Below are 15,106 nucleotides of genomic sequence, written 5' to 3' on the forward strand. Positions count from 1 at the left end.
CCCGCGAAGCCGTACCAAATTCAAAACAATAACGCGCTTTTCAGTTTGCTCGCTCATGTGGCCACGCCACTATTTGTATGATAATCGTGTCAGCCTCATCAGACCGTGTGTTCCTGTAGTTTTTTCTCTTGTTTTGCAATGTGGTGATCGTGACGGTGGCTACTATGTATCCGTCACGCACACTTTTTACATACATGGTATATAGATTTTGATAACGGTTTTCTAAAAATTCTTTCATGTACCGCGCAAATGGACAAACTCTTTGCTGCTATTCGCTGCTCAAACATAATATAAATTCTGGACCATCGATCTATGTAACCAACACCCGTGGTTTCCGTTCAACTTTTGTGTTCTTTCGGAAGTTTTTAAACCTATACTTTACTCTGGGCGATGCAATTGATAACCTCTAATATAGGTTCATACAATCATACACGCTATTCATCTTTGAAACCGGCAATCTGCTATTTCTAAAGGCAAAACGATTGAGGAAGTTTGAAGCTTCCCGTATATCCTTGCGCTCCAATTGTATCTTTAAGTATCACAAAAAAGAAACAAATAATCCAACTCTATAAAGTAGTTAGTTGATATTGCTTGTCATGCTGTCAGTGCGGCTTCCCCTAAAAGCAGTAGCGAACCAAAGCATACTAAAGAAGATCTCGGCATCTTTGTTTGTATCGTGCCTTGCATTGAAAACCATTATTACGCGGCTTTACCTGCTCTCTCCCACTCCAAACACACAGCATCAAACTATCAATTGTCACGGCAGTAGCTCTTGGAAACAAACCGATACTGTAATTAGTATGTAAGCGCGACCATCAATTGCAAAGCATAACCGAGAAAGCGTAAATGCATAATTGTCGCGAAAACATCCATTGAAAAACTCGCTGATTTCTGCTACACCTTATACTACAGCGATCGTGGATTCTGATTGGCTTTACGGTTCAGTATTGCTATATTATTAAGGTTCCGGAAAAGCAGCTGCGGTGGCACTGTATGGACTTTCACTTTTCACTCGACGACGTGTCCCAATACACCAAACGCCTCGGACCGGCCCATATCGATTTTCGCGTATGGCCTCCTCCACCTGACAAAAACTCAGTGTGGTATAACGCGCGTACAGACGATAACGATCGTACTGACGCGACAGAATATGGACGATCGGTCATGAGCACGCAGAAGATAAATTCAGGCAAGGTGGTAATCCAAGAATATCCCCAGATTAAACAATTGGACAATGCCAATGTTCTTCACCGCTGCTCGCAATGTTTTCGCCGTAGTGCCGACTTCAAGTGTCGTACCAGCAATTGCCCTTGGGCTTTGCACTATTGCTCGAAAAAGTGCGAGGCGCGACACTGGTCGTCTGTGCATCGTTGGCTCTGTCGCTTTCCTGAACTGTCTAAATATAATGATATGACCCACGACAATCTCAAGTCCCATACTGGAGAGACGCCCATGATGTTGGCAGCCTATTTCTTTAGTAACCAGGTAATATATAAGAGGGTGGTCGATTCGATGACCAGGGAGGAGGGCCCACGCGTTGTTGCATACTGACTAGTGATATAAACATCTATCTTCGTTCTTGCTTGTAAAATAGTCAAGGATCCCGTCGCTTGTTTCCAACCTAAGCAAACACTCGGTATTGGACAAGAAGAGATATCGCGACAAGGCCCGGATGGTGGCAGTTGTGCTTAACCTTACGCGTGACAATGTCGTGGACGAGCTCATGGAGATCCAAGCCCAGATACGCTGTAACACAATAGCTATTCGCGAAACCGACGCGGACTGGGGTGTCAACATGTTGCTAGGAAAAGCAATCTATCTTTCTGCGAGCATGCTCAATCATAGCTGTGATCCCAACGCAATTGCGTTTTTTGGCAAAGACCCTGGCCACGATCCATGCTTGCTGCGTATCAGAGCATCAAGAGATATCCCAGCTCAGCAGCAAGTTTGCATTAGTTATGGATTCACTGCAATGAAGCACGAGAAAGGAGCCCGCAGAAACTCGCTAAGATCGCGTTATTTCTTCAACTGCAAATGTGAAGCATGTCAAAGTGGGTAAATATTTTTGACGCGATATGGACGAGATCAAGAGCCATCAAATTGAATACTTACTGCTTTTATTGAATAAACGGATAGAAATGTGGAGAATCCAGCCACGCATATGTATCAGTGCCAAAACTGTGCAACTGGACGGCTTGCTCACGGCGAGGATTTCTGCAAGCGTTGCAACCGCCGTATCGATTGGATGACGATAGCCAGGGTAAGCATATTTGCGAAATCAAACTGGATGAGAGCCATCTCCATTAAGCAAATTTCGATAGGTCGAACAAAAAGCGGATGAGTTGGTTGAAGAAGGACAGCTTGTTGAGGCCTTGAATCTACAGGACATGATCTACCATAAATCGGCACTGCGATGGGGTGAAGCAATGGACAGGTTGGGACAAGGATATGCACAACGAGGGAACTATGAAAAGGCTGCGCAATGTGTCACGGCATCCCTCAAGGCAGTGGGTGATACTTTTGGTCCTACGAGCATTGAAACATCGCGTGAGTTGCTTAAGCTCGCAACACTGTTGTTTAACGGGTAATGTCATGTACAAACACTAGACAATACTAAAAACGAGATTAACAAGTCTACGCCTTAATAGACATATCATCGACAATGCGAAAGAGACAGTGGCAGAGGCTATCCGTGTTTACAAGGCACTTGGGTTGGATGAGCAAAACGGCAGCGAGTTCAAAGAGCTACAACAGATGCAGAGTACGCTCAAACACGTCGATCCATCACCGTTAGTGGCTGACGCCGCTCTCAGCACAACCAGTAGTGCCACAAATTCCATCACAGCAGACACCACAGCCACCAGCACCAAGAAGAAAAAGAAAAAGAAATGAGTTTTGTTGGCAAATAAACAAAATTGAGATTTTAATAAGACGATGCCGATGAGAATGGATGACGAGATTAAAGCGAAAAATACATGACAAGAAAAAAAGAAGGGGAAAAAGTCTACTCTAGATGTGGGTGTATAATATAAACTTTTGGAATTTGGATTGTTTTTGATTCTTTACCAATCCTCCTCATCAGAGTACACCTCCTCACCACGCTTGCGACGCTCCATACGCTCCTTCTTCTTCTTACGGAGTTCCTTGGAGCTCAATTTCTCCTTCTTCTTGACGGCCTTGACGGTGTTACCCTGGGCATCGACCATGTCTTCGGCTTCCTCTTCCTTGATCTGGGTGGAACCGTTACCAGAGACCCAGTTGTGGCCAGAGGCAACGAGCTCACCGTTGTCGACCTTCCAGACTTCAGTGCAGAGGGCTTCAGAGAATTGACGGTTGTGAGTAACAATGACGACACCACCACCGTATTCCTTGATGGCACCGGCCAAGGCACCGAGAGAGTCACGATCCAAGTAATTGGTAGGTTCGTCAAGAACCAACATGTGAGGACGGTTCCACATGGCAGCACCAATGACCAACTTGACCTTCTGACCACCGGACAAACCACGGATACGCGAGTGAGTGGCGAACTCAGGCTCCAAACCAACTTCTTCCAAATGCTTTTCAATTTCCTTGGAGGTCAAGGGGCGGTTGAGACCCATCTTGGCGGCTTCCTGAGCATCGACTTCGGCGATCTTCTTGGCGAAGCCCATGGTCTCCAAACGCTGACGGGAGATCCAGGTGTTCTCCATGGACGACTTGCCAACCCAGGCAACTTCGTACTCGTACGACTGCTTGAGCTTACGACGGCCAACAATGTCTTCGACAATGCGCTTCTCACCCTCGATGACGAAAGCCTGGTTCATCTGCTTCTCTTCCTCTTCGGTGATGACACGGTCAACCTTGTCCAACTCTTCACGATCTTCACCGGTAGCGTAACGCCACTGGATGTACTCGTTGGGGGTGCTGTCCAAGTGCTTTTCAATATGGTGGAAAGCGTGCTGAGCGACGTAGGCAATACGCAAGTTGGCGTGCTTCCAGACAGTACCGATCTCGGATTCCATTTCACCAGTCAACAACTTGATCAAGGTGGACTTGCCGGCACCGTTGGGACCAATGACAGCGACACGGGAGGCCAAGCAGCACTGCATGGTGATGTTCTTGAGCTGCTTTCTCTCGGTACCGGGGTACTGGAAGTCAACATTCTTCATCTTCAAGATGGCACGTTCCTTGGTCTTGATACCTTCCAAGTAACCGGGCTCAGGGAATCTGAAGGCAAGCTGCGAGGCATCCAACGAGTAGTAGGCGGCGGCGGTGGGAACCTTCTTGACGAACTCGGAAAGGTTACCTCTGTAACGTTTGAGCTTGTAGTTCTTCTCGTAGTGAATGATGTCCGAGCAGACGTGGTCCAAGAAGTTGGAGTCGTGGGAGACAATGATGGAGGTGACAGTCTTCAAGCCGAGCAAGTAGTTCTCCAACCAAGCGACGTTGACAACATCCAAATGGTTAGTAGGTTCGTCCAAAAGCAAGATATCGGCGTTCATCAACATAGCACGGGCGAGAGCGAGCTTCATCTTCCAACCACCGGAAAGCGAGCCAATGGCCATGGAGGTGACCATCTCCTCAGAGAAACCGTAATCACGCAAGATCTGGGCAACCTTTGCTTTGTCCTTGGTCTCGACACCGTCGGAAGCAATGATGAAGTCGACCAAAGGAGTATCGGCCTCAGAACCATCAATGTCGTGCTCGACGTAGACGGTCTTCAACTCGGACTTGGGAGGGAAACCTTCGACCTGCTCGTTGGCAATGGCGCGCATGAGAGTGGACTTACCACAGCCGTTGTAACCACAAAGACCATAACGGCGACCACGCTTGAGACGGAGAGAGGTGCGGTTCAACAAGATCTTGGCACCATAGGCAAGCGAGAACTCACAGTTGCAGAGATCCTCACCCTCATCATCTTCCTCCTCGGGGTCCTTGGGAGTGACGGCTTCCTCGCACTTGTCAAGAGCCTTGGAAATGATGGTCTCAGACTCGGCAGAGAACAACTTGACGTAGGGGGAAAGAGCCTTGACCCAGACATCCTTCAAGAAGTTCTTGGCAACGCAGAGAGCCAAAGCAACGTCGGCGAGGTACTTGGACTCGGTAGCGAAGAACTCGTCAATGTCGGCGGGCAACAATTCCTTGAAGGTGGAGCTGACCTTCTCGGCCTTGTCGGAGGTGGAAAGAATTTCGATGTTCGAACCGCCAACACGGGCCAAAGTGGCAAGAGCCTTCTGGACGACGCCACGGCACTCGGGATCGGCAACGACATCCTGGATCTTCTCGAGAGCGGGCAACAAAAGAGGCAAGAAGGGAGCAGCGACTTCGGGATCATCGACGAGCTTACACATGTTGTCGATGATAAGAGCAGACTTACGCTTGATGGGGGTGGCACGCTCGTTCAAACCACGGCTGAGCAAAGGAACCATGATGGAGAGAGTGGCGGAATCGACCTCCTGGACGAAAGTGGTGGCACCGAGCAAATGAATGGTCTCGGGGACATTCTCGGGCTTGTTGATACAAGCAATGACAGCGGGAATGAAACGCTCGATATCCTTGTTCTCGACCAAGGCGCAGATGTTACCCATGGTGGTGGTGGCGGCCTTCTTGACATCGGCCTTGGTGTCCCACATGCAGTCCGAAACAACGGGGATGACATCGGGGATGGTCCAGAAAAACTGTTCGGCCTTGCCCTTGACGAGCTCATCCAAGAGAGTCAAGGAGAGGATCTTGGTCTGCCACTTGCAGGAGTTGCCCAAACCTTCCAAAATGTAAGGAATGAAGACGGCAGTGGCATAGGGGTTGAACTTGACGATCATGTTCTTGGCGGCCTCGAAAGCAGCGGTCTTGACGGCAGCCTGCTTGTCGGCCTGGAGTTCCAAAAGGCTGGCCAAGAAAGGAACGATGTAGGGCTCAACCTGGCCCTCAACGCTGTTGTCGGTCAAAGCCTTGACAGCAGCAATAGCAGACTGACGGGCACCGGCATTCTTCTTGTTTCCGAAATCCTTGGCAATGGCATCGAGGACACCATATTGCTTGAGAGACTGGATACCGTTGGCGTTGACAAAGGCAGCAATCTCCTGGGCAGCAGCCTCACGATCGGCATCGGCAGCACCAGAAAGAGTCTTCAAAAGCTCCTTGGCCTTCTTGGTCTCGACTTCGCTGGGAGCAGCCAACTTCTTGACTTCGACGTTGCTCAGAGTGTTCTTAGCGGCGGCAGCTGGCATGTTTATACAAGTGCAGTCGGAAATGAGAAGAAAAGAGAGAGGGGATGGGCAATCAGCTACAGAGCCCGAAAAAACAGGTGAGGGAAAGAAAGGGGAGAGCAAACACTTCTCGAGGGACGGCGGAACAAATAAACTCGATTCGCAGAAAAAATTTTTTTGTTCGTCTGTCGGATAATTTATAGTACGAATATACAGCGCCACCGTCGACGAATGAAGTGGCAGCATCCGCCATTGTTGACGGCTCTCACTGGTCAGCGTATGCACTGTTACTGCGGTACTTGCTAATCCTATGAAATGCATCCTCCCGTGACAAGAGGCATCCCATTGGTCTGCTGCCTCATTTCAGGGCAACCACTTGGCCATTCATTCAAAAGAAGTTGATCGATCTGAAACTAACGTCTGTTCAATCCACAAGTCTGTCTTACACAGGACGAATCAATGAAATTAATTAACACACAAATACGGTAACCCTGCCAAACCGTAGATGTTTCTAAAGCAAAACAGCATTAGCTGCTTGATAGTCCGAGTAAGCATGCATGCACCCATATGATTTTGCCCTGATAATCACATTCAGCAAGGCTCATCTTGCCCTGCAGGAGCTGCATCGATGCTACCTGTACCATATTTTAAGTGTATCATGCTACTCTTGGGAGACGACAATGCATACAAGATGTTTAATCATTTTAAACGAAAGCCAAACCAAACATCTGTCTTCGCTGCGCATATCTCCCATTTGCATGGATCTAAAACAGATCCTTGTTATTGGCTGCCCAATCCTCAAGCTTCTCCGGCGCTCGTCCTAATAGCAGCGGCAATCCTCGCGAGACGGGACTCAAAGACTGATAGGTCGACATGTAGTATGCCATGGATGGTGTTTCGCCAGCCTTGATGAAAAAGTCGTACAACTCTTGAACTGGCAGCTGGGAATACGAAATAGTGCGGCCCGTCAACTTGGAGATAATGGCAGCGCGCTGAGCGGGTGTTTTAACGTCGCCAATCAGCTCGTAAGCCACATCTTTGTGCTGCTCGACCGGCTGTAGTAAAATTCTGGCTGCCACAGTGCCAATATCCGCGGGCGAAATCCACTCTTGCTGCTCATCCGAATCTGCCGAGTCCACAATACGGTTGTCGTTCTTGATGGTATCATAATCCGTCATGTTGGTCATAAAATTCGTTGGGCGGAGCACAACATGATAGCCTCGGTCCTTGATTGCGTATAGCGCGTCTTCTGCCTGCTGGTGTACGTGAACCACATTGTAACTACGCCAAGGCAGTCGTCTGGCCGAAAGCTCCACAAGCTGCTTTATGCCAGCGGCGTACGCGCGCGTACCGAACGCAATCTTGACCTTGTCCAGGTCTTCGCGGTCGGCAACCAATAGAAACAAGCGGGTATGGCCAGCAATAGAATTCTCGAATGGAGTTAAGTCGTCGTAGTCCCCCTGGACTATCGTGATGTTTTCGGCCTTGGGCACCTTTGCTGGTGAACGCGCGTATACAGTCACTTGAACACCAGCTTTGATAAGTTCGGGTAAAATCACCGAACCGATCCGTCCAGTAGCGCCAAGAAGATAAATGCGGTCGCCTTCAATCGTCATTTCGTCCTTTTTTTCTTTTATGTGAGGAAAGAAAGAAAGAAAAAGAAACACTGATTACACCTTTTGACTCAAAAAGCACTTGATTTAGTGTAGTATACCCAGCTGCACAAAACCACATGCATATGTGTGTGCTCATTTGTATGTCCATCAGTAGCCGTCCTGCAGGAATGCGAGAGATTCGGTTCAACATGTTGGACAGCATTATTGACATTTCGACAGTGTATTCAAAAACTCATGGCTATACACATTTGACGCAAGAAAGCGACAAAGGAGAAGCTTCTGTCGTGGTAATCATCCTGTTCTAGCAAGTATACGATAAGATAGACTCTCTTTTGAGCATACACAACAGTAGCAATGGCATGTTGTAATGGCAGCTTGGTGTGCAGCCTTGAAATTCGAGGACGAGTTGAGTGAGATATGCCATTAGGCTGATAGCGATATTAAAGTATCACTTGCAAACACAACAAATAGACCATCAATTACATAGCCTTGTACCTGAAATAGCCTTCTTTTACCAATGTTCTATGCAGGCCATGTAACAAGTAGCGCTGGGATGTTGGACTGTAACTACCTTTGCTTTATTCTGCTTATGCATCGACATGCTCGGAGCAACTGCAAAGTAAAATTTCTCTGCTTTGTTTTCGTTGCATATCCTTGCTCACCTTCACATTATGTACTGTAGGGAAATATTTTCTTTTTATGAAACCGGTTTGTAAAAGTACGAAGAAAACAAGGTGTTTATTCCAATTATAGCAGATAATAATAGTTATGCAATGAATCATGAGCAGGTGACTAACATGTATGGAATCAGGATTATCATCCGTTTTTGCTACGTTAATAGTAAATACATTTGTTTCGTAGTCACAATGAAATAAAAAGCATAAAGTCGCCAGCTAAAAATCACATCTCTTTCAGTAGCTTGCGTCTCCCACCTATATACCCTTACCCACGAGCAACGGTAACAAGAGCAACAAAGTAACTACACGCTGTGTGTCGCACAGAACATACTGTAGACTATGAAGAAAATTAATAATAGTGGAACATATCACTAACACTATGCAGCAAAAAAACCTTCAACGATGACCCAACCCCAAAAAGAGTCAAAGTCCAAAGAGACGCCGTTGTTCATCGAGAGCAGTAAGTATACACTTTTTTCCATTATTATATAGCGCACTATAAATTCTACAAAACAGTTAGCTGTAATGACACTGTGATTATTGAGAACTAGTACACACGGTACGTGAAACGATCGATGAATATCTCACCACCACACCCGCACGCGACTGGAACACATTAACAGCAGCCAAATATCTACGCGGAAAATTTATTATGATCGACACAACCGCTGATGTCCAGCATTTTATAGTTGTATATATGAAGCTGTTGCACGATTATGCATATTATCCAGGGTTCTGCGATGATGCAACAAGAAAAGTACGAGCAACGGAAATTTTGAGTGCACTCAACAAACACGGAGGAGCGATTCGCGCTTGCCTAAATAAAATTTTGATTAATACGTAGCGAACGATCGTTTATCATCATAAAAAGCTAACCCAAGGCCAGCTCGCATTTATGTGATAGCAATAGCGAATGGAATTATATGATACCTATCTCATGTGTAAGAAATAAAGGCACTTTTAACAGTTTATATGGTACAGAGGTGTCACTACACCGTTATCCTCCAACGATATTTCGACAATTATAAGTAAAGCGATTGAAATAGCAGAGTCACTCTCATCAGTACTAAGACGTGTTGGCAGCAGGACCCGTTTGAGGAACACAACATGAGCATACAGACAAATAAAGGGGAAGTGATGTTTCATGGGTTATGGCCAAAGCAAGCTTGAAACTGCAACATTGCTAGCAGTAAAACCTGTATTCTCACTCAGCAACCTGTACTATAGGCGTTTCTCGCCTTAAATCAGAAAATCTCAGGTCTGTCATAGAGTTATGCTTCACGCTATAAGAACTGGGAGGCATCAGCTAGCGAAAACTGGCAAATTCTGACATACATTCCTTCAGCATTAATAGCCAGATATGTAACCGACCATCAAGATACGGTATATGCTATATTTCATTACGAAACCACCGATAGCTTTGTGGCCAACATGTCTTCGGCGTCTACCAAACCATTGTTCATCGAAAGCTGTAAACATACATTCGCCGTTAATACTACATTACTGCTCTCATTACTGTTATACGACGGTTCTCAATACGTATAGACGATGGTCCTTTGCTTACTTTACACTAGCTGGTGTCACTATAAAAGCGACCGAAGCCTATTTGGAAGAAACACCATCACATCAGTGGAACACGCTTGTCCTTGTTGAACGTGTGTGCAAGGATTTTACGTTGGTGGATCCAAAAGCAGAAAACATGCATTTGTCAGACTGCTATGTCAAAGTGTTGAGACAACGCTATCTCACGATATGCCCAAGAGTGACGAACACAAGAAGAGACAAGCAGCAAGAGCTCGAGAAGTTCTCTGTTGCTATGCAGCAATCCGTAACATTTCTTTCGACCCATCTCGAAAAATCAAGACAGCGTTAAATTATGATCTCTGTTCACCATCCTTTTGTGTACGCGAAATAAATGGAAAGGAAGCTTTCTGGGACTCGTCAATCCCAGGATTACATATACTACGCTTAGCTTGGGACTCTCTATTTTCAGTCACCATATTTGGTACGTCTGGATCATCAGAGCAACCATTATCCATGCGTGCAGATGAACAACAAAAATTTCTTTTAAAGTCCCGCAGACTCTTCCCCTTCGTTTTCCACACTGCCGCTCACCACTTGAGCAACCTAACTCGATAGACACCCACAACCCTTCAATGTGAGACACTGCATCATTAGTAACTGAAGAAGAATTTGACAAAACTAGCTGTTGTTGACCCTGGTGCGTCTGTGTATGTGCGTTTTTACGACGCGTTGTTAGGCAATTTTGATGAAAGACACTGAACGCTACCTGTCGTCCATGCTAAAGCATTTTGACGGCAAAGAATCCGACACCAACTGGGAAGCACGCGAACAAACAATTGCACACATTCGAGAAATCGTACAAACGACTAATACACCGGACGAAAAGCAAAGTTTAGCACGATTGTTACGCTCCTATGTTGACGCCCTCACTCAATCGGTAAGTCTCTTTTTCTGTTGTTTTAACAACAAATGGGTTGTTACCACTAGGTTGCTGGAAGTGCCCAAAAGTTGGGAGAACATAGGATAAAGAAAAGAGGGCACCAGGGACTAAAACCACTATAATCTATAAATACAAATACTACAGGTACATAGTCTACGAAGTACGGTAGCGTTATCCGCATTAGGACTTGTAGGCGACCTTGGCATATACCTTGGATATGATCTAGATCCATACACAACAGATCAACTCTTTCTTCACACCCTCCGTTGCGCAAGCACGCCCAAAAAAATCATTGCCGCGCACTCAAAAGATGCATGCGCAACGCTATTATCCAACACCCCTTATCGCCACCGCATCATCCAACAAGTGACGAGCGCCATGGACGAGAAGAATATACAAATGCGACACTACGCAACAATCTATCTAAAGACGATTCTAGAAACGCATCATGGAGCGGCCATTGAGAGATCGGGTGGGCTGGACCTGGCCGTCAAAGCGATCAAAAAGGGACTTTCGGACGCGTCGCCAATGGTCCGTGAGGCGGCTCGACAAGCTTTTTCTGTGGTACAAAAGCATTGGCCAGCACGCGCGTCTAGGTATTAACACAGAGACAGTGTGTGCGTGTAGTGTTGTAGTACAGCATGAGTGTCGGAATATCTTTTGGTATATGTGTTCTCTTTTATTAAGGCCCTCCCCAAAAAAACAATTGGAAATAGATTGGCGCAAGGGTTGGATATGAATGTTCAAAAATCGTTGGACAAGTTGACGGTATCACCAGCAGCAAAACCAGCATTTAAACGGCCTAATACATACAGAAGCAGCTTGTCATCCGTTTCATCCGTCTCAACTTGCTCGTCATGGTCATCAGCCTCTTCATTCTCCTCTGTAGCATCGTCAGCATCATCTCTATCGTCAAAAGCATCAGCATCGCCATCATCTTCCAGACCATCCATTCGCTCACGGTTGTATAGTCAACCAACCGTTCGAACCACCAGCCCCCTTTCCAGCTTACCGTCGTCATCCCAGAAATTAACAACTACAACAACATCATCATCGCGTTATTTTCCGTCTCCTTCTCGATCATCCTCAACAACCTTGCCACAAATACGCGAATCGGCAGAATTAGCATCATCACCATCATTACAAAAAACCAAACTTGCATCGCTTGCTTCACCCATTCGTGTACCGCGGAAACGTGTTCATGATGAAGAAGAAGAAGAAGAGCAACACCACAACCAACAAGAACAGGATATGAAACTAAAATCTCAACGGCATACAATGGACGATCTTGATGCTGACCGTTCTCATGGCGACGGTGATGAAATTATCAGTAGCAACTACCTCATTCCTATTCCTGACAACAACACCCATCACCAAGGTCGGCAACATTCAAATTCACAGCTAGCAGTAGCCGCACTATTACAAATGCTACGAAGCAACGACGTCAATTCCAATTGCAGAGCAATCCGACGTCTGTTTGAAAAGCTGAGAGGACGCCCTAGTCTATATAACGAGGATGAATCCAAGATGATGAAACTGCCAACCGATGTGCCAACTACAGCAGACCTTGGACCAATACTTGCTGACTACTTGACACGAGAAACGGACGATGTAGAGTACTGGCGATTACTCATGTCATGGGATTGTTTAATTGGAATATACACCCGCGTCGTTGATTTGAAACGTTACCTTCCAATGCTCATTCTAGCCGCCAGCAGTCATATCAGCCCATTAAAAAACAGGTCTGATGTCTGTCAACAGAACAATAGTATCAAAAGCAGCACTTGTCGGATCGGGTTGAAACGGTTAAGGATGTACTTGGGAGCCTACGACGCGGAACTACCCAAACATCTACTCGCCATCCTCACTCATCCGACCGACTACTACGTGCAAGATCAGAAAGAACGTAACACGACTTTTCTATATATCGCTGAATGGATGGACGAGCTGGTTTGCGAGTATGTGGGACTTGGCAAGGATGGTGACGACGAGCAGCATGAAGAGGATATCACGCTAGTCAAAGAAGGCAGTGACGAGTACTTTGAACAAGATGGCAACCCGGCGTATCCATGGTTTGATGACGAACAGAACATACAACAAGCCATGTCACAAAGCGTGTCGTTGTTGGAGACTTGTATCTCTCAGGAACAAGACCAAGAAGCACAGCTCAAGACCATGCTTACCACATTGGTTGGCCGCCTGCGGTTATCCAACGAACGTGCTTTTGACCTTTTTTCCGAACGGTGTGAAAGGGCGATGCAACAGGCAGCAACGTCCCAGCAATCCAGTATGCTGATGACGAGACAGCAGCAAGGAGGAGATTGGAAGATTGACTTTGAGACAGTGGACGCTATACCTGACGAGGAAGAGAGCAGTGGCGCGACACAAGAGCTTTCCAAAATGGATCTAAAAACGGATGTAAGTTTATTTTCTTTGAAGGGGGCGGGGGAACTGGTTACACGACATTTATGCCTTTTGTTTGTTTTTTTTATGTCCCCAAAAAGAAAAACTCTTCTTTGGAGTACGGCGGAGCAAAAGTCGTGGCGGATCTGGAAATCCCTTCTTCAAGGACAACAACAACGACGACGACGACAACATTATCATCATTATCATCATCATCATCATCGCTATTACCAGCACCGCCGCCGCCGCCGCCCACAGCCCGGGAAATTCAATCCAGTGACTACAACAAGCTTAGGGACATTTTGTTCCAGACTCTGGGGCAACTGCCATCCAAAGAAGCGTTTGCCACATGTCAACGGATATCTGCAAAGACGCCGGTGTTCCGTGCAGAACAAGCATCGGCTAACTTTTGCCTGTGGACAAGCACGACGGCTAGCACGCCATCCAACAAGGACACGCCATCGTTCGGACCCTTCATTATGTTGTTGGAAAAAATAATGACTTGTGTTTCGGAACGGGACGAAAACAAGGCGATTGAAGCACTGCACTTGGCCATGACATTGCTCCGCAATCAGCCGGCGGTGCTGCAATATTACCAAGAAGCCACAACAACAACAACAACAACAACAAACAAGGAAGGGACGGATGATTGCACCTCTTCGATAGCGTATTTATTGGCCGGGGTATTGCAACGAACGGCTGCAAGCAGTTTGATCCGGGTAATTTAACCATTGTTGTTTTTGTCGGCTAGAGCAACAAAAGAAAGAGATATAAAGAACTGATCTTTGTTGTCATTGTTACGACTCCTCTGGGGGTGGGTTGTTTTTTCAACTTCAGTTATCGTCGGTTGCCGATAGAGCGTTTGTGGAGTTACTCTCGGTATTATCTGATAAAGAGAAACTACAGATCATAGGGTCGCTGCTAAGGGAATGGCTGGAAAACAATGAACAAAAGTCCGCCGTCCGTGCCTTGTTCGTGTGCCTGAGCAAGGCGGTCGCATCCAATGTCTCTCGAGCGACGCTGGAAGCAACCCTGGACCCCACGATCTTGATAAAGGTAAGCATCACCATCACAAGCATCGCTTGCTGCCAATCAAGGCTCACCCGTTGTAAAATAGGGCTACAATCATACAGAACTGGTGGTGCGACGGGCATGTGTGCAGGCCATTGTGGAGATGTATAAAATATTAGGAGAAGGGTTTCTAATGACTTATCTGGCGCCATCACTACGGATCGATCAGGTCAGCCTTCTGCGGCATTATATTGGTTGCAGCAGCAGCAGCAGCAGCAGCTCGTAGTAAAGCTAATTTTTTTCTGTCAGCTAAAATAAATAATAATAATAATAATAAATAGCGAAAAGCGGAATATTTCGGGCCAAGAGTGAGATGTTTTTTGTAACCAATGGGAGCTTTCATTTAAACCCATGCCTCCACATTTCTGTCTGCGTGGTTTCTTTTTTTTTTATATATTCCCGATTCTCCTATAGTAACATAATAAAGTAACTTGGCTGGACGGAGGCTGTAATATTATTTCCCCACTCCCGCCCCCCCCCCTCAGTTGGCTGCTGATACTATCTATCTTCCCGCAGGAACCAAAAGGCAAATAGCTGACATGATTTTTTTTTTTTTGGTTTCCTGGGTGACGACGTAACCATAGTGTTAGAATGTGTCAGGTGATTGGTTTTTTTCTTTTTTGACAGGTTTCCAGATCAATAACAACTTGACTATTTTATCCGGAAGGTATATCGGCTTACAAAAGGGCC

At 46.3% G+C, this 15,106-nt stretch overlaps 5 protein-coding genes across 5 annotated transcripts; 3 read left to right on the top strand and 2 right to left on the bottom strand.

Annotated features, from left to right (window-relative positions):
• Window positions 1–993: 993 nt before the first annotated feature.
• BDB00DRAFT_924903 (uncharacterized protein) lies at window positions 994–2,898 on the top strand (the record flags this gene model as incomplete). The annotated part of the gene is made up of 5 exons (XM_053128793.1): window positions 994–1,485; window positions 1,595–2,055; window positions 2,137–2,260; window positions 2,322–2,584; window positions 2,649–2,898. 5 exons carry the CDS (start codon window positions 994–996, stop codon window positions 2,890–2,892), a joined length of 1,584 nt encoding a protein of 527 aa, XP_052984853.1. The 3' UTR covers window positions 2,893–2,898.
• A 164-nt stretch (window positions 2,899–3,062) lies between these two features.
• BDB00DRAFT_754409 (armadillo-type protein) lies at window positions 3,063–6,206 on the bottom strand (the record flags this gene model as incomplete). Its single annotated transcript, XM_053118757.1, has 1 exon — window positions 3,063–6,206. The coding sequence occupies one exon, from the start codon at window positions 6,204–6,206 to the stop codon at window positions 3,063–3,065; it is 3,144 nt and encodes a 1,047-aa protein (XP_052984854.1).
• Window positions 6,207–6,769: 563 nt separating this feature from the next.
• Window positions 6,770–8,290, bottom strand: BDB00DRAFT_391976 (uncharacterized protein). Its single transcript, XM_053117207.1, has 2 exons — window positions 7,900–8,290; window positions 6,770–7,815 (listed from the first exon to the last, which is right to left on the bottom strand). Exon 2 carries the CDS (start codon window positions 7,799–7,801, stop codon window positions 6,950–6,952), a length of 852 nt encoding a protein of 283 aa, XP_052984855.1. The 5' UTR covers window positions 7,802–7,815; window positions 7,900–8,290; the 3' UTR covers window positions 6,770–6,949.
• A 2,457-nt stretch (window positions 8,291–10,747) lies between these two features.
• BDB00DRAFT_783732 (uncharacterized protein) lies at window positions 10,748–11,312 on the top strand (the record flags this gene model as incomplete). Its single annotated transcript, XM_053120407.1, has 3 exons — window positions 10,748–10,939; window positions 11,087–11,131; window positions 11,169–11,312. The coding sequence occupies 3 exons, from the start codon at window positions 10,748–10,750 to the stop codon at window positions 11,310–11,312; spliced, it is 381 nt and encodes a 126-aa protein (XP_052984856.1).
• Window positions 11,313–13,540: 2,228 nt separating this feature from the next.
• BDB00DRAFT_798584 (uncharacterized protein) lies at window positions 13,541–14,667 on the top strand. The gene is made up of 3 exons (XM_053121625.1): window positions 13,541–14,064; window positions 14,183–14,401; window positions 14,463–14,667. Exons 1-3 carry the CDS (start codon window positions 13,825–13,827, stop codon window positions 14,640–14,642), a joined length of 639 nt encoding a protein of 212 aa, XP_052984857.1. The 5' UTR covers window positions 13,541–13,824; the 3' UTR covers window positions 14,643–14,667.
• The last annotated feature ends 439 nt before the right edge of the window (window positions 14,668–15,106 follow it).

The sequence above is a fragment of the Zychaea mexicana genome (genome assembly GCF_025766255.1).
Source record: "Zychaea mexicana strain RSA 1403 chromosome Unknown BDB00scaffold_4, whole genome shotgun sequence".
Classification (NCBI taxonomy): domain Eukaryota; kingdom Fungi; phylum Mucoromycota; class Mucoromycetes; order Mucorales; family Lichtheimiaceae; genus Zychaea; species Zychaea mexicana.

What these genes read in the sequence shown, in the direction of transcription:
- BDB00DRAFT_391976 (XM_053117207.1), bottom strand. Translation starts at nt 7,801, where the DNA reads ATGACGATTGAAGGCGACCGCATTTATCTTCTTGGCGCTACTGGACGG.
- BDB00DRAFT_798584 (XM_053121625.1), top strand. Translation starts at nt 13,825, where the DNA reads ATGTTGTTGGAAAAAATAATGACTTGTGTTTCGGAACGGGACGAAAAC. An exon ending in CTGCAAGCAGTTTGATCCGG is followed by an intron (nt 14,065 to 14,182) that starts GTAATTTAACCA and finishes TTTCAACTTCAG; the next exon opens with TTATCGTCGGTTGCCGATAG. An exon ending in ACCCCACGATCTTGATAAAG is followed by an intron (nt 14,402 to 14,462) that starts GTAAGCATCACC and finishes GTTGTAAAATAG; the next exon opens with GGCTACAATCATACAGAACT.